Here is an 18,030-nt window from a genome sequence, read left to right as displayed (position 1 = left end):
TGTTTTGACCCTTTACAGATTCTCCATAAGATTGACAAGGAGGGAGAGAGGCTCTCCAAACCCGAGGACTGCCCCCAGGATATCTACAACGTGATGCTACAGTGTTGGGCACAGAAACCGGACGACCGCCCTACCTTTGTAGCACTCCGAGAGTTTTTAGTGGAGGTGAGGGTCAAGGGTCAAAAAGAATAGAGGGAATAAATATTTTATTTATTTAAAAATAAACAGTAGTTCCTATAATGATTGTACAAGTTTCCAACAGCTTGTAAATAACAGGTAACCTGTGCAGATGAACAAATATGACACCAAAGGCTCACTGCAGTGGACTTAACATTGTTAAATCAAACTAGCCATTATGGAACCTGGTCAAATGATTGGATTAAGAAGAAATGGTAATATTACAGCACTGTCTGTATGTTGGTGAACCAGAACAACATATATTTAGAGAAAAGGAGTACACCTATACTTAGCACTGTTTCATTATTACAAAATAAGCATGTGTAATACCCATTGTAATTCTAACCTTTTCAGATCAAAACATTAAACTGCTATTGGTAAAGCACCAACAGCAACAAGTCAGCACACACTGTAAACAGGTGGTAGATTTCTAAATCTCGCAATTTCTCCTTTAAGGACGTTGACCAAACTAAATATTTCTCATTAATCTTGCCTAATATGTATTACCGTTACTGAGTAAAGCACTGATTTTCTGAGGCTTGGGTATATTCTATTTTTTGTGATGATTTTTTGCAGTTACTATTTTGGTTTTATATTGCCTCATGTGCCTATGTTTAACATCCCTCTAGCTAAAGATCCAGTATGTGAAAATGAAAGACATGGGGGCTGTCACTCACACATTACCTTTTAATACAACAGCATAGTAACTTGTGGTGGTAACAGTAATAAATCTTTGTAAATTTAGTTCAAATATGTTTTTGCTTTTATTTATTTCTCTTCCACTTTTGTTTGTTTCTTCCCACATACAAACACATGCACGTGTCTTGTGCATTAGCACACACATGCACATGTTAGCGCAATTTTACAGTATGTAAAAAATAGATTATCCATACTTGACCTCAGAATTTAGGACTGAATGATTAAATAGGGGGAAAAAAAAAACAATTTCTAGAAAGTATGCAGGCTTTAAATACCCCCCCGGCTAACCACCTGTTCTTTGTGTATGCTTTGTCTGCTTTAAAGTAACTTTTTGCTACAGCTGAGGTGAAGTAATTTGTTTAAATTCCTACCAAAGTCTGTTTATTTATTATCTCCAGACTATGCCAACAGACATGCTGGCGCTGCAGGATTTTGAGGAACCGGACAAACTGCTTATTCAGATGAACGATGTCATTACAATCATTGAAGGCAGGTAGGTATTCTCAGGACAAAAGGTTTTTCAGTAAGTTACAGCAATACACCTGAGACAAAGCCATTTGGAAATGTGCCCCCTTCCTGCCAGCCCCAGTACAATATTTGATCCTTATCCTATCATAAAAGCCACTTGATTGAATTGTAGACTGCAGATGGAACCGGAGGAAGACCAATCTATTGTGACTTATTGAAACAAGCTGACATGTACTGACTGGTTTCATGATGCAGGTGGGAATGTTCTATACAGTAAATTCTTGAACTTGACTTGAAGACCACCCTGTTCTTTAAAGGCACACTGGGTCCTAACCATTGCAGTCATCTTTACTAAACCTGTATATGTGAGTTACTTTCAATGAAGTGGTGGTTAAATTCCATAGTTTCATATTTGACGTTGGCATTCATGTTCTGTTTAGAGGACATGTACTGTCATTTCTGAGCATGGGGTCAGAACCACTCTGTAATTGTGACTTAGAACATCTAAACAACATAGTTTTGGTACCAGAAGCATGATTTTCTCACATGTAGTCAATCCTGCCCCTAAAGACAACTTTGTCTAATAGCCTGGTGGAAGTCTGTTATATTTATCTAGACAACAGAGAAATTAAATGGTGAACTAAATAATAAAGACAATGCCACTCAAAACTGCAGACTTTTAAATACATTTTCTGACTACCCATATCCTGGTTTATTGATACTAATTTATTTCTTTCTTTATTTTTACCATTGTAACCAGGGCTGAAAATTACTGGTGGAGGGGCCAGAACAAGCGCACCCTGAAGGTGGGCCAGTTCCCCAGAAACACTGTGACATCCGTGGCAGGACTGTCAGCCCAAGACATCAGCCGGCCCCTTAAAAACAGCTTCATCCACACAGGGCATGGGGACACGAACCCTCAGCGCTGCTGGGGGTTTCCAGACAAGATCGATGAGTATGAAACTGTATATACTGTACACATATGAATGTATAGGGCTACTTTAAGAGTAATTACATGCACATTTCTTTTGTATTACAATTTCTCAAATAGTGTTAACTGTCTGTCTTCAAATTATTTCACCTGAGCACAGGAGCTGCTCTTCAGTTTGAGTTCCCTGCCATAGACATATTTAACATGGATAGCTTTAAAGAAAGTAAGAGCCTGTGCCATCTAGATTAGCCACTTTGGATCAAGTTTCCTTGTGTTTTGCTGGCAGTGCACTGCTGTGCACTAGCTAGTGTTGCTGCTTATTAATATAATGACACTTTTGATGGTCTAATGTACATTTCATGTGTCTATGATGGTCAACTAGACGTGAAGAGCAGCTCTTGAATGTTTGCAGTAAAAACCAAAAAACTGTAGTTGAAAATGTTAATTTGAAGCTACTTTCTCATTAAAAAGTCATGCATTAGAATCTACTGCATTACTACAGATGCTCAAATAGACCCATGTCCAGTTGCACATTGTCCTGTTTTACACGTGACATGCCAGCACCACTAGAGGGAGACAATACATTATATTTCAGTGCAACAGCAGGTATACGGCAGAGTCAATTGTAATCTGATTTTATAAGATGCATGATTCTGTAACTTTGTAATTGTTAGTATGAGATTTAGTCATACGCTCTAAAGAACAGCATTTTATTTAAACGTGCTTGTGCTATTTTTGTTTTCATAGTTTATATGTTTGATTTCCTAATAATTTCACTCCCGTTAGATATATTGTATTAGTGCTGAAGACGCTGAGTATGACCCCGTTCACACTTACTGAGCTGGCCTTGGGCCGCCTCAAATTTCCGTTAACAGTTGAGGTTTTAGGGGGCCTAAGTGCGTTCACATACGTGGCTCAAAAGGTAGCCTAAATTGCAGCAAAGTGCTTGTCGGGAATGTAAACAGTGACGTAAACACTGCATTCCCAGAAGTTAGCATAATAGAGTGAGCTGGGAAATTCGCAAACGTAAATATGGCCATGGGGTGTAGACTTTCTATAGGCACTGTATACAGTGGCTCTCAAGGGTATTCACCCCCCTTGAACTTTTCCACATTTTATTGTGTTACAACATGGAATTAAAATGGATTTAATTAGGTGTTTTTGCCACTGATCAACACAAAAAAGTCCATAAAGTCAAAGTGAAAAATGAAATCTACAAATTGTTCTAAATTAATTACAAATATAAAACAGAAAATTGCATAAGTATTCACCCCCTTTGCTATGACATACCTAAATAAGCTCTGGTGCAACCGATTGCCTTTAGAAGTACATAATTACACCGCACATCATCCTGAGAGCACCATCCCTACCGTGAAGTATGGTGATGGTGGCAGCATCATGCTATGGGGATGCTTCTCTGTGTCAGGGCCTGGAAAGCTTGTGAAGATAGAGGGCAAAATGGATGCAGCAAAGTACAGAGAAATCCTGGAGGAAAACCTGGTGAAGTCTGCAAGAGACCTAGGACTTGGGAGAAGATTCATCTTCCAGCAGGACAATGACCCCAAACATACAGCTAAAACCACACTGGAGTGGCTTAAAAACAAAAAGGTCAATGTCCTGGAGTGGCCCAGTGAAAGCTCGGACCTCAATCCAATTGAGAATATGTGGAAAGAGTTGAAAATTGCTGTTCACCAAAGGTCCCTATCCAACTTGACGGAGCTTGAGCAATTTTCCAAAGAAGAATGGGCAAAAATTGCAGTGTCCAGATGTGCAAAGCTGGTAGAGACTTATCCAAATAGACTCATGGCTGTAATTGCTGCCAAAGGTGTCTCTACCAAATATTGACTCAAGGGGGTGAATACCTATGCAATCAATTATTTTCTATTTTGTATTTCCAATTATTTTATAACAATTTGTAGATTTTATTTTTCACTTTGACATTATAGACTTTTTCTGTGTTCATCAGTGGCAAAAACTCCTAATTAAATCCATTTTGATTCCATGTTGTAAAACAATAAAATGTGGAAAAGTTCAAGGTGGGTGAATACTTTTGATAGCTACTGTATATAGTGCCTATAGAAAGTCTACACCCCCTTGAACTTTTTTCACATTTTGTTGTGTCAGTGCCTCAGAGTTTCATATATTCAAATTAGGATTTTTTCCCACTTATCTACACACCATACTCCACACTGTTAAGGGGAAAAAAGTTTTTATTGAGAAAAAAAAATATATATATATATATATATATATATATATATATATATATATATATATATATATATATATTAAAAATACAAAACTGAAAGATCATAACTGGACAAGTCTCCACCCCTCTGCGTTAATTCTTGGTGGTCTCTACCAACGTTGCACACCTAGATTTGGCAGTATTTGACCATTCTTCTTTACAAAACTGTTCAAGCTCTGTCAAATTCCTTGGGGAGCGTTGATGGACAGCAATCTTCAAGTCATGCCACAAATTTTCGATTGGATTTAGTTTGGGGCTCTGACTGGGCCACTCAAGGACATTTACCTTTTTGATCCTTAACTACTCCAGTGTAGCTTTGGCTTTGTGCTTTGGGTCGTTGTCATGCTGAAAGGTCAAGTTCCGTCCAAGTTTCATCTTTCTTCCAGAGGGCAGCAGGTTTTCCTCAAGGACTTCTCTGTACTTTGCTTCGTTCATTTTCCCATCTATCCTGACAAGTGCCGCAGTCCCCATAACATGTTGCTGCTACCACCATGCTTCACAGTAAGGATGGTGTTCTTTGGGTGATGCGCTGCGTTGGGTTTGGGTTTCTCCAATTCAAACAGGATTCACTGTGGACTTTCTTGAGTAATGGCTTCCTTCTTGCCACCCTACCATACAGGCAAGATTTGTGGAGTGCTTGGGATATTGTTGTCACATGCACATTTTGACCAGTTTTGGCCATAAAAGCCTGTAGCTCTTGCAAAGTTGCCATTGGCCTCTTGGTAGCCTTTCTGATCAGTCTCCTTGCTTGGCCTGATCTAGGCAGGGTCTTGGTGGTGCCATACACAGGTGGAGGCCCCTTAACTTGGTGTGTGATTTTGAATGCGATTGGTTACACCTGAGCTAATTTAGGATTGCTTTTACAAGGGGGTGGACACTTCTCCTACCAAGCTATTTCAGTTTTTGTTTTCAATTAATTTTCTACAAATTTGTAGAACATTTTTTCACTTGGAAGTTGTGGGGTAGGATGTGTAGGTAAATGTAGAAAAAAACTATTTTAATGCATTTTAATTCCAGGCTATAAGGCAACAACAGGTGAATATTTTGAAAGAGGGTGGAGACTTTCTATAGGCACTATATATATATATATATATATATATATATATATATATATATATATATATATATATATATAATTTTTTTTTTTTTAATCGTTTTAATGAAAGCTGTACGATGAAGAAATACTTACCATTCATGACTGACCCAGCATCATCATCGTCAAAAGTGTCTGTGTATTCAGTGCATTCCCCATTGCTATTTTCCGGGCTGGAGATTGCCGTAGGTTCCATAAAGTCTAAGATCTGTGGTGGGTTTATCTCTGGCCTGCTGCTCAGTAATTTGCAGGTTTTTTCTGAACTCTACTCAAAAAGGCGTATCTGATAGCCCCTTGCACCACAGAGATAACACGGACATAAAGGAGATAGTTGCTTCTGCATCCAGATGAGATGTTATAGTAATATCTACATAAGTAGATAGACTTGGATCGCATTATTGAGGAGTTTGGCGATAAAACGAGTGATCAGGAGAGGTTTTATCAGTAGGCACATCTATGAAGAGGTATGTGAAAAATACAGCGAACAAGGGGTGGGGCTTGGCTGGAGATACAGCACAGATTCAGAGACTTTTAAACCTGTTTCACTCTGAAAAAAAAAAATTTAAACAGCGCATGTAAAATAAACAGCGTGTGTTAAATATATAAATTGCACCTGGCGCGCCAGACAAGCGCTGAATAAATGGACCACTAATGGTTAATTTCTGCATCATTCCAGTTGCTACCACTTAAAACCGACTTTGTTTGATCTACTACACTCGACCTAGTAGGGGAGTGGTTTGAGGTACGTCACCGCATTGACGAGATAAGGCCGGGGCCTGCGTTGGGTTCACACATACAGGTGGCCAGCCCTGAGGCGGCATTGCCTGCTGGTCTAAATTTCACCCGGCCCAGGGCCACCTTTTCATTTTTTGAGCGTTCACACATGAGATAAGGTGGCCCTGGGCTGGCCTAAACTGCAAGTGTGAAAGGGGTCTTAGTGGTATAAAATGAATAACTGTGGCTACACTCAGTTAATCTGCATCAGTAGTAAATGAACGGGTTCCTTAATATATGAGCGTGTGTGTACACAGTGGTAACTTAGTAGCTGTAAAGCCACAACTTCCTATTCCAGTAGATAGATAGGCAGTCCATGCAAAAAGTGAAACGGATAGAAAAACATAAATAGAAGCTCTGCTTTCTCATTGACAAAGAAAGGGGGATGGAGTTACACACACAAATAAAACAATTCCCTCCTTGAAAACAACTTCAGCTGTCGGTTCACAATACACAAATGTTGCAGCCGACCTGCTGAAATGCCTGACCCCAAAACGGTGGTTTTAAAGGCTGTCCCAACCTCACTAGTGTAAAAACAAGGCTTTACAGACATTTAAGTTTCCTCTCGTCAGTATAACAACTTTCCTAATCGGTTTCCTGTAACTAGATAATCTGACCAGAATTGCAAAAAGATTTGAAATCTGAAAGGAAAAAAAGGAACACCTATATAAAAATGTACTATCTGTAAAAACAATGAAGGTAGGTTTCCCAGTGGCCACCCTTGTAAAAAGCACCCCTCTACATGGAGTGCAGAGTCATGCAAGCTGGTTTGAATCTTGTTCAAGCCATGTAGGTGATGCTGCATTTGGACCCACAGGGAGTGTTTCATTGCAAGCCTGCAGAAATCATGGACACTAATTTAATGGAAATCATTTAAATTGCTATTTCATTTTGCTTTCAGCCTGTACTTGGGTAATCCTATGGACCCACCTGATGTGCTGGGAATGGATACAAATGCTGCCAGACCAACTCAGCTTCCAGGAAGGGCAAAAAGTGAGCAACAGTTGGTCAACATGTTGTGTTTTTTTTTATGTAATTTAGTTTAAAATGTGACGTCTGACCTGCCCAAAAAACGCAAAAATTATATATTAAACTAAGCATGTTTAATTTTTATTGTACAAGGGATGTGCGCTTTGTAGCAAAGATAAAAATATGCATATAGTTTTACTTATATTGATGTGCTATAGAAACAAAACTATTGTTATAAAATGGCAAAGGAAGAGGGCTCGATCTCATTGGCTAACAAGTCTTCTAACCTGTGCAGTTATGTCACAACAAGCATTGCTTGGTTCTAGCTTTACAGACATGGGCCATGATTGTTAGGTAGCATTTTAACTGGTGACTAACGTTCGTTTTCTAATTGAGTAATTATAAAAGTGTCTAACACTATTATTCGCTCCTGTAATGCTAGACTATATGGTATTTATTGTTAAAAAAAAGTGCTGCCAAAGTTTAAAAAATATTTTCTCACCGTCAGTGAGCATTAGTAGCATTTTCAATGGTCTTCCTTTTTCTTCTATTAAATATCGATTTGTTTTGTTAGTATAATTTGTGATATAGAGAATTTTCAAGTAAATCGCAGACCTAATGACGTCCTGTGCTAGACCGTTGTAGTGAGACTGAGGTACAGCACGTGAAGTAATTATTAACCAGGATGTAGCAAAAATGTTTATTTTAACAGTATTGTCTTGCAGATAACTGCATATTCCAAACCGAAGTTTTAAACACATTCAAAAAACCTACAATAGAAGGAAAAGGTGGGCCAGTGGCGCAATGGTTGTCACTTCTTTTAAGGTTATACCTGTTAAGTTAATGGACAGATTCCCTCTTTCATTTCTTTTAATTATATCTGCAAAATAATAACCTGTCAACATGTCAACGTCTTCTTTTCACATTCATTCTTTGTTCTTTCTATTGTTGTCTTTTTGCTTACTACCATGCTTCAGAGGAGCCCCCGCCACGTCCCCCTCAGCCAGCCATTCTAGGCAAGAGTAAGTCTGGCCATTCTCTCTGGTTTAGGCACTGTTCCTGCCCTCTGTGTTTCATTCTAGCCCCACTTTTCAAAGGTATATCGTGCACCTTCTTTCCTGATAGCTTGCCGTGCTGTGTGATATGCCTGGTTTGCTGTGAACACAATTCTTGTCTCTGCTAACATGTCTCCCGACCCCAGAGCCAGACTGCCAGCATTTCACAAAAACTGTTATTTTGGTGGTATTGAAATATTGACTTTCTGGTGAAATAACCACACTTATACAACATTCCCAGTACTTTATCTATCAGAAGAACGTAGTAATGCAGGAGAAGAGGCGGCCGTTTGGCACATCAAGACTTGTTCCTTGATAGAATCTAATGGAATCTCATACAGAGACTAGCAACTAATTATTCTAGATGTTTAACTACCTTAAATTCTGAACTCATTTCTAGCAGTGCTCTTGTTCTACTCTGTGTGTATGTGTGTGCTCAGTTGGAAATAGTGCCTATATCATTTGCTTATAATGAAAAACTCTGTTTTGGGCTGGTGAGATTTTAGTTCAGATTTCATTATATGAATTGTGTGTTATTAAACTAATTTTAAAAAGGTGTTTAGAACAACACAATTTGTTTTATAATGTTGCATTAAAGTATCATATTGACACTGAACATTACTTGTCAGTAACTAGGTACAGCAAATGGATCACTGTTTAAAAAGGAAATAGCTCTTACTAAATCTATTACTTGTGACTCAGTTTTGAGAACCAAGGGATTTGAAAAAATGCAAGCTCCTGCCACCCCCTCTGTTTCACAGTTTCAACGGATTTCAAGATTACCATTTTTGAGGGGAATTTTAAACTTGCATTTGAATACAACCTGTGCCAATGTGTCTATGATGATGTTAAGGCAGGTACTTAATCTGTCTTTACAAAGTGTTAAAGATAAATAAGTAGTCATTTAGAGGCTGAATCAGAGAGCAAAATCCAAGCTTTAATGTGCATTGTACAGTGGCACCAAAGTTATTCAGTTATCCAACGTTTTAACATACCAGGGGTCCGATCTTTGAAAGGTTTGCGCACCGCACAGAGGGGTATGCGCGTCGCAAATGGCCGTTGTGTCGAAATTGTGCCAAGTTGCCTATTCGAAACGTCCTTTTGCGCGTCACAATCCATTCTGCGCTGTGCAGAAATAAGATGTATGCATCACGCAATATGGGGGGAGTGGTTGACAATATGCGTGATCCTGGTATATTCGAAGGTATGCGCCAAGCACAACACCAGGTTTGTGACACGCAGAATAAGGACTGTAAAAGGACTGCGTTAACTCCGTGCACAGTACTGTGTACTGGCCTCGGTACACATATGAGGAGCTCAGCAATGAGCAAGTTGTGACCAGGTATCCATGTCTCATGCTGCATGATGACCTGGCCAGAACAAGCCTGCGCAGTCATGCCTTGTCTGAGCAATTGGTAGTGTCTGTCTGTATGTGTATCCTGGCTACCGGGACCTTCCAGAAGGTAGCAGGTGATAGTCGGGATCACCCAGTCAGCCATGTCCTGGCACCTCGACCGGTTCATAACTGCGTCGCTGCAATGTGCTGAGGAACGTATTAAATTCCCCAGTACCAGAGCAAACAGGGAGGAGATAATGCAGGGTTTTTATGAGGTTGCACACCTGCCGCGCGTGGTAGATGCAATTGACTGCACCCATATTGCTAGCCAGGCACCTATTCCAGTTGTCCTGTTCTATCAGGATTCCAGTTGTATTCCGAATAGTGGGAAATTTGAATAGCTATGCCATGCCATGTAAAGACAGTACTACCAGAATACTAGCCCTTCTGAAAAACACTTGTTTTTTTCTAGACACACTAGTCGTCATTTTATAATCTATAATATATAAGACGACGGCTTGTGTGCCCAACAGAGCCTTTGCAAAAACTGCCAAATATATTAGTATTTGTATGACCCCAAACTGGTTGCTGACTATGCAATATCTTCCTATTTTTTAAATTTTTTTAGTAGATCAACAGTCATACCAGCATATAAATATATATATATATATATATATATATATATATATATATATATATATATATATATATATATATATATATATATATATAAATTATACTTATTTAACTAGGTAGTCACATTGAGATTAAAACCTCTTTTACGAGTGAGACCTAGCCAAGCAGGTAGCAGCAAGTCAATTGGACAACAAGAACAAATACACAATAAAATACAATTATGACACAGGCAAATCACATTTAAAACAATAATCAAAATACACAAAAGTAGTCAAGTATTTAAAACAATTACAACTGTTAGTAATGAAATCATGCAGTTTACAAATCAGAGAGTCCGCTACCACAGTAGACTTTGTCACAGCACGACTTATATTTTAAAAAAGTCATTTAATAAAAAATAAAAAAAACAGTATCCAAAGCCTTTTTTTTTTTATTTTGTTTTACTTCAAAAACATATAGCTGTGTTGAATCAGCTTGCCTTTTAAAGAAACCTATATAGTGTTTCCTTGTGATACAATACTGTCCGTGTTCAATAAAACAGTGGCATTTGAAAACTCGGCGCCTAGCTATGGAGCCAATTGTTTTTATTTGAATGGTCCGTATGTATGTGTGCAGGATATATTGTGTGGTCTTGTCTGCTGTCATATCGATACATACTGTGGCGACAACAATGATAGCAGCTTGTCGGGGTAATGCCATTACTGTAATGGTGACTGTCCATCATTCTGCATTCTCACTTGGCTGTTGTGTGCAGTTGGTATATTGGTAGTGAATGCGCAGACGGTTTTGCGAGGCACAAATAAGATTTGCGAATTGCTCAAAAACTGCTATATTCCAATGCTTTGTGCCATTTTGGAATATCTCTCATTTTGTGCCAAAGCACTATTTTTTTGCGAAGCACAAATTTAACGAGGGGATTGTGCAAAGATCGGGCCCCAGGTGTGTAAAACACATGATAACAGTAAATTAACAGGAAATACAGTAGAGCAATTGAAAAATCAAAATAAACTTTGCCAAATATCTGAATATAGGAATGTGTGAGATCTAACAAACTATGACTACATATTTTAGGTAAAATTTACTGGCGTTAGTTAGCTCTGTAGTATTTGCAAAAGGAACAGCTTGAAAGGAATCGTCTTTTTTTGTTGCTACAGTTTTTTTTTTTTTCATTACAAGAAGATTGAAGTGTAAACCTTGTAATGTGTAATCTATAGATTAACAGCTGACCTGTTCTCTAACCGCATTAAATGCACAAACCTTATCAGGTTGCATAGCTCTATTCCAAATGTTTTCACCTTAAATGATTACCTTCTACCTTGTCATGTGTCTGATATAACAGAGCCCTGCTATGACCCTGTTACTGAGGAGGAGGATTTCATGCAAACAGGCTTAAAGAAACTCTCCCTGAAAAAACAAGGACCAACCAAGGGGCTCAAACTGGTCAAACCAGCTGCGTGGGTCACTGGCACAAAGATAATTGACCGGCAGTGTTTTGGGAGCAAGCCAGCAGGTCCCCAAACCAATGAGGTGTCTCTGATTGACTTTGGAGAGGAGATTCCTCCAACCAATCCCTCACCAGTGGTGGAAATACATATTCCAACTCTGGCTAAATTAGCTTTGGAGGTGGACTCTATACTTGACAAAACTCCACCCCAGAGTCCTACCAGGGTCCTTCCTCGACCCTTGCACCCTACACCTGTGGTTGACTGGGACTCCAAACCCCTGCCTCCCCCTCCTGTTTATGACGATGTAGCCCAGGATGAGGAGGACATAGAGGTCTCTTCCATAAACAGCACTGAGCCTGTTCTGTTGGACGGGTCATCAAAATGTGGCACAGTGAATCTCCAAAAACTTAAGAAGGGAGAGAACAGCTTTGGCTATGTCCAAGAGACCGATACAGGGGGAAAGCCCAAATTGGAGGACAACCTCTTCCTGCCCAGCAAGCAGAGCCGACAGACCAACTTCTCAGTGTCTGCAGAGATCTTCGAGGAGCTCCAGCATGAGTGCATGAAGAGACTGAACGTTCCTGTGGTCTCACCTCAACCCTCCCCGAGCCCCACAAACCTGGAGCCCCGCAAGCAAATTGTCTTGTCTTTCTCTGAAGAGAAGCCACAGATCCCGCCACGGATACCCATCCCACCTCGGCCCATCAGATGGAACGATTATGGCCGCTGGTCCGGGGATCTGTCTCCAGCTTCGGGAGGCGAGGATGATAAACCCCCTCAGATCCCACCACGAGACCCTTTATCACAGCCCAATTCCAGAACTCCAAGCCCCCTGAGTCTGAACGTGGGCTCCCCCCAGCAAAGGTCAAGCCTCTGCTCGACAGTATCCTTTGGCTCCTACCTTTCCACCTCCCCAGGCAAGCTAATGCCAACCACCCAGAGCTTTGCATCGGACCCCAAATATGCCACACCCAAAGTCATTCAAGCCCAGGGAAAGGACTGCACTAAGGGGCCATGCATCTTGCCAATTGTCAAAGATGGTAAAAAAGTCAGCAACACACACTACTACCTCCTCCCAGAGAGGCCTCCCTACCTGGACAAGTACGAGAAGTTTCTTAAGGAGACCGAAAACACGGAAGACGGTTCCACCAAACGCAGCACTGCCACAGCGACGGTACGACCCATGGTCCAGGAGTCCGACTTCAAAGCTAACTTCTCCTCCAACAACAGCAACCTGGGGACCAAAACCACAATGAAGACGACATACAGCCTTCAAAAGATCACCTTTGACGGGTCTGTTGGGAAGGCAGAGGGAGCCAGGCCTACTGACAAAATCAGATTGGTAGGTATTGAGAGCTGTGATAAGAGTGCTTGTGAATTTATAATGATGCATCTGTAAAGTCTCTTTCAGAAATACTTGTGGTGTTTAATATATATATATATATATATATATATATATATATATATATATATATATATATATATATATATATACTATCGGAAATATTAGTGTTGTGCATATCTTAAACTACGTACAAAAGAACAAAACAAAAATGTGATGGGAGTCCTGTGATAACCAAGACTGAGATCTCAGTACATTGCTGAGCCTGATTTGCCTCAAATTAACACACTCTTTGAAGTAGTAACAGGGAGAATGTGAACAGAAAGCACTGTATAACATTGGGCTGAAATGAAATAATTGAACCAGGGTTCTCACAAAGCATTTGCAGCTGGGCGGGCCACCCGGCAAAGTGGCTGTCGCCACCCGGCTGAAAAAACCCAATCTGCCCGTCCTGCAGATGCTACTGTGCCTTTAACAATAAGAATTGTTTGCACTTCTAGCAGACAAGATCAGTTGTGCATTGCTGGGTGAAAAAAAAAAATCTTGGAACCACATACAGCTTTGATACGACGTAACACAACATTTAACCAATCAGAGAGTTGAAGGGGCAGGTTTTCTGTGTTAAGCACTTCGAGAGGATAAAACGTAAAAAAAATATTGCTAAAAAAAATAACCAGTTATTTTCAAAGCAAAAATATTGACAATGAATGCAAGGGGGTCAAAATAAGCCGGCGGTCAGCGCAATCCCCCTGCCTAATACTATACTTGCACCGGCTACTTTATTTAAAAAAAAAAAATTAAGATTATTTTCGGGTATTATATTCAGTTCATTTTTTGTCGTATTATTGTACTGTAAGGCTATATATAGTACATAATAGCTATACATATGCACCAAAAAAAGTGTATTCCTTTTGTTGTGATATCGTAACAATATGTACAATAATTAAGCAAAAAAGGAAGTGAAAAGGTTACCATTTTTTTGGTGAACGCCAATAACCCTATGTTATCTTTCCCCAGTCAAACCGTAGAGCGCCTAAATAAGCACGGTTATTTACCATAATAAAAAACACTAATGAAAAAGAAAATGTAGAACAGAAAAAACTCAATACAGGCAACGAAAGACAACACATTATTTAAATTCTTTGTCGTATTATATTTAATGCAAGGCAAGTTTATTTTTCCGTTAAAAGTGCTCCCGGCTATAATGTTCTGCCGCCCGACTGTACAGAATTCCTGGGGAGAACGCTATGAACAGGGTGTCATTAGGTACCAGGAAGCAACAGCAACATGGAATTCTATAGTTGTATTTTAAACATCCATAATTTAAAGTACAAATAAAGCGAAGACCAAATTATTTTCATTACAAGAAAACAGGAACCAGTGCTTGGAAATTGATTTAAATTTTTTGGTTCATCATACAGTATGTGCCCCTAGGCAGAGTTTGGGGTGGAGGAGAATGCACATTGATGCTTGATTACCATACCTGTTTTATAATGTAGTTCGCAACCAAAGGGGTGTTTAAAATAGCTACCCTGCTTGAGAAATGTAATGATTTTAGGGACTACCTTTCCCAAATGTACCTTCTCATTATCTTCCTATAAAATCCTTAAGCTACAATCCTTACAGTAGTTAAATTATTTCAAAATTCCTGAGCAAATAATGAATGCTTTTTTAAGACGTAGATATTAAAAAAAAATATAGGTATCAAGGAGGAGAAGGCCGAGGAGACTAATTATTGCAACTAATTTTCCTAAGACACTGCCACAGGTGCATATGTCTTCATTTCACCTACAGTACCTCTTTTGAGCAGTGGCTATTGCTTTTAGTTCCAGGTCAGACCTTTTCCTCTCGTACCTTCTTGTTTTGTGTTCAGGTGCAGGAAACTGTTCACGGGGTAACAATGGAAGAGTGCCAGGCGGCTCTACAGAACCACTGCTGGAATGTCCACAAAGCTGTGCAGTACCTCAAGGTGCCTTTCTATGATTAGAATGGATAAACAACTGAATGACAAATGTAGTGGTATATCGATTTGTTTGCAGCAAATATTTTGCAACAAGGATAAAATAGTTAAAACAGTCAGAGGCTGATTTGATCAACCTATACTCTGCCAGGATAACCCAGTGTTGGATTTTGTCAGAGCATTTTACAGCACCACACCCTTAAAATAAATGGGTAGTGCAATCCATGTGGATTCCCTGGTGCTGTAAAATGCTCTAACACAAATCAATTGCAAGGTATCCATTGATAAAATGTGAAACATTTGAATTACAGCTGCCAACCATTTACATTTTCAGTACAACAGTGACACCAGCTTGCTCTGTACAGTAAACAACATAGAGTATGACATGTCAAAGGTTAAGCAGTTGTTGTATGCATCTTATTTAGTTATTATGAGTATCTTAGATGGCTTTAAGCAGGTAATATTCCTATAAATAATAACATAAAAATCATGGGTTGTTGTCAAAATGTACACGTTTAAACCAGAAAACGGGCATTCTCAACAGATCAGCTGATTAGACAAAGCTCCTGTAATCGGCTACCATTCAGTTACTGTATTGCTCAGCCCTTTACTGTGATTTTTATACTTTGGGAACACTTTTTGTTTTGATATACAAGTCCCCTGTAGTGGATTGTACAAATGCCTGTCTGAGGTTAACACAAGAGAGTCCACATCCTCCCTTGTCCCAAAAATGACCTGGTCCAAAACCAGATTTTGTTAATGAATCCGCAGCCAATTCCAGATCGCTTTGTTTTGCGAAACCGAGTGAGGAGACCCCAGTTACCACAAGTTTAAAATGGAAAAGCGCTGGTACTGTGTGGGAATACAACGTGAGAAACAGGAATTGTGCAACAGGTAGTAGCTTAGTGTCACATTAATGTAAACTAGCACACCTCAGTTTAATATATCCCCTCCCATCATTATTCAGTTCAGAAACTGCAAAAATAAAATTCAATCTTTTCCGATGCCCTCTTCCAGGTTGAGCAGTTGTTCTGTCTGGGGCTGAAGACAAGAGCAGAATGTCTTAAAATCTTAGAAACGTATGACTGGAATCTGGAACTGGCTAGCTCACAACTACTGGACTCCTATAGCACACTGAGGCAAAGGTATGGGGTCTCATTAGAGGGCATTTTAAATCTGTCCTTTTGCATATATCGCTGCACAAAGCTAAGTGATGTGAATACAATGTATTCTGATCATTCCATAAACCTGGGAAGTATCCAAACACTTCTCAAACAAAGAAACTGGTTTTGACAAGTTTAGTTTCATGTAGAAATTAACAAACAATGAGGGGGAAGTTTCAGTTGACTGTAGGTTTTCATTTGATTATTGTAAACCACTGACATCCCTGCTGAACTTTCTGCAATAGTAGTTATAGATACAGCCCACTCATCCAGGGGAAGGAACTCAAAGGGTTAACCACCTGTCCAGGCTGCTGGTGTAATTGTTGTCCTTTTAGTGTTTGTCTGTTATCTGGTAACTTAAAGTTACGCAACACGTTGCTGTGTGTATCCTTGTATTATTATTAGGAAATCCAGTTGTAAATGTAGTCCGAATTGTTTTGATTTTTTATTCAAATACATCGAGTCATAAATAAACACTGTACCCTTACTTTATCATGAAGGAATAATAATGCACATCAACTACAGAAAGTCACATACAGAACTAGTTGTCTCATGACTAAAGCAGGGCAAAGCTCTGTGCACAACTCTTCTACGTGTTACCTGCTCCTTTTAACTACATTGTCGATATTTGTTTTTATTTTTATTTTGGTGAACTTCCCTTTTTGGCGCCATTATCAGATTAATTCATATATATTGTCTTTTTTTGTTTTTATTTATAGGCGATGACAAACTACAATTAAGAACTGAAATCCTTCAGTTTTTTTGGCACCACTGGTTTTGTCTATGGAATGTGTGGACAGAGAAACTGCTGCTTGACTAGGAACAAAATCTCAACAGGATTATTGAATACAGTTCCTACCTACGTCCTGCTGTTTCCATTTTAATACTGTATATTCAGGCTAAAGGTCAATGCCAACCAATCCAGTATTTCTTCTGAAAAAAGTTCTGCTTGTGTGTGTGTGTATATGTGTTTATGTATGTGTGTGTGTGTACTTCCAAACAGCGTGCTTTATCTGGGATGCTCACTTGTTTTATATATATATATATATATATATATATATATATATATATATATATATATATATATATATATATATATATATATATATATATATAATTATTGTAGCTAACAAAATAATTCCATAAACCTTACCCAGTTTTCACTTCCATTAGTTACAGAGTTATCACAGTGTTTAAAGATTACAGCAGACATTTTAATTTTAAAACAGACTGGTACTACACTAGGTTAACATCAGTTCCAAGTTGGATTGCCTTGCCTTTTCTCCAAGGAAGTATATTACTGCTTTACTTCTGTCTTTATTTCAGCCCAGTCTCTTGGGTCAAAGCATATTACTGGCTAAAAGCATGTCAGTCAAGAGGGGAAGCAGCTGATTGGTTATTGACAGGAAAGAAGGGGTGAACAGCGTAGTACCAAATCCAATTTCTTTCAAAACTGCACATTTGAGACCTATATAATTAACTTGTGTGCATAGCTGAGAACATTTGGGGAACTATTTTGTTAGTTCCAATCCCTTTAAGATTATTTCTCGTGACAGAAATTGCTGCAAAGAAGGCTTCTGCCAGGTGTTCTGTCTGGCACATCTGTACAAAGCTTCAACAAAGATTATTTTAATAAGGAAGTTGTTTGCTTTTTCTTGAATTTGCCTGTTAGCTTTGTTTGAAGTCATGAAGACTATAGTGTTCTTACTAAAACCAAAAGTAGCTTTAAATGTAATT

At 39.0% G+C, this 18,030-nt stretch overlaps 1 protein-coding gene across 6 annotated transcripts in view; it reads left to right on the top strand.

Moving 5' to 3' along the window:
• The window catches only part of LOC121322920 (activated CDC42 kinase 1-like), a 98,596-nt gene extending 81,287 nt beyond the window's left edge, over nt 1-17,309 (top strand). For 3 of the 6 annotated variants that reach the window (XM_041263530.1, XM_041263527.1, XM_041263528.1), the window contains 9 exons: nt 19-165; nt 1,275-1,369; nt 2,105-2,299; nt 7,289-7,380; nt 8,334-8,378; nt 11,723-13,170; nt 15,044-15,139; nt 16,148-16,275; nt 17,013-17,309. In XM_041263530.1, the coding sequence (XP_041119464.1) occupies nt 19-165; nt 1,275-1,369; nt 2,105-2,299; nt 7,289-7,380; nt 8,334-8,378; nt 11,723-13,170; nt 15,044-15,139; nt 16,148-16,275; nt 17,013-17,019 (2,253 nt within the window). In that variant the 3' untranslated portion in view covers nt 17,020-17,309. The remainder of the gene's footprint in view (nt 1-18; nt 166-1,274; nt 1,370-2,104; nt 2,300-7,288; nt 7,381-8,333; nt 8,379-11,722; nt 13,171-15,043; nt 15,140-16,147; nt 16,276-17,012) is intronic. The other 3 variants (XM_041263532.1, XM_041263529.1, XM_041263533.1) reach the window with 2 other exon arrangements.
• The last annotated feature ends 721 nt before the right edge of the window (nt 17,310-18,030 follow it).

Source organism: Polyodon spathula, chromosome 11, assembly GCF_017654505.1.
Source record: "Polyodon spathula isolate WHYD16114869_AA chromosome 11, ASM1765450v1, whole genome shotgun sequence".
Classification (NCBI taxonomy): Eukaryota; Metazoa; Chordata; class Actinopteri; order Acipenseriformes; family Polyodontidae; genus Polyodon; species Polyodon spathula.
The sequence above is the reverse complement of the archived record's forward strand: the minus strand, read 5'-3'. Positions and strand labels throughout refer to the sequence as shown.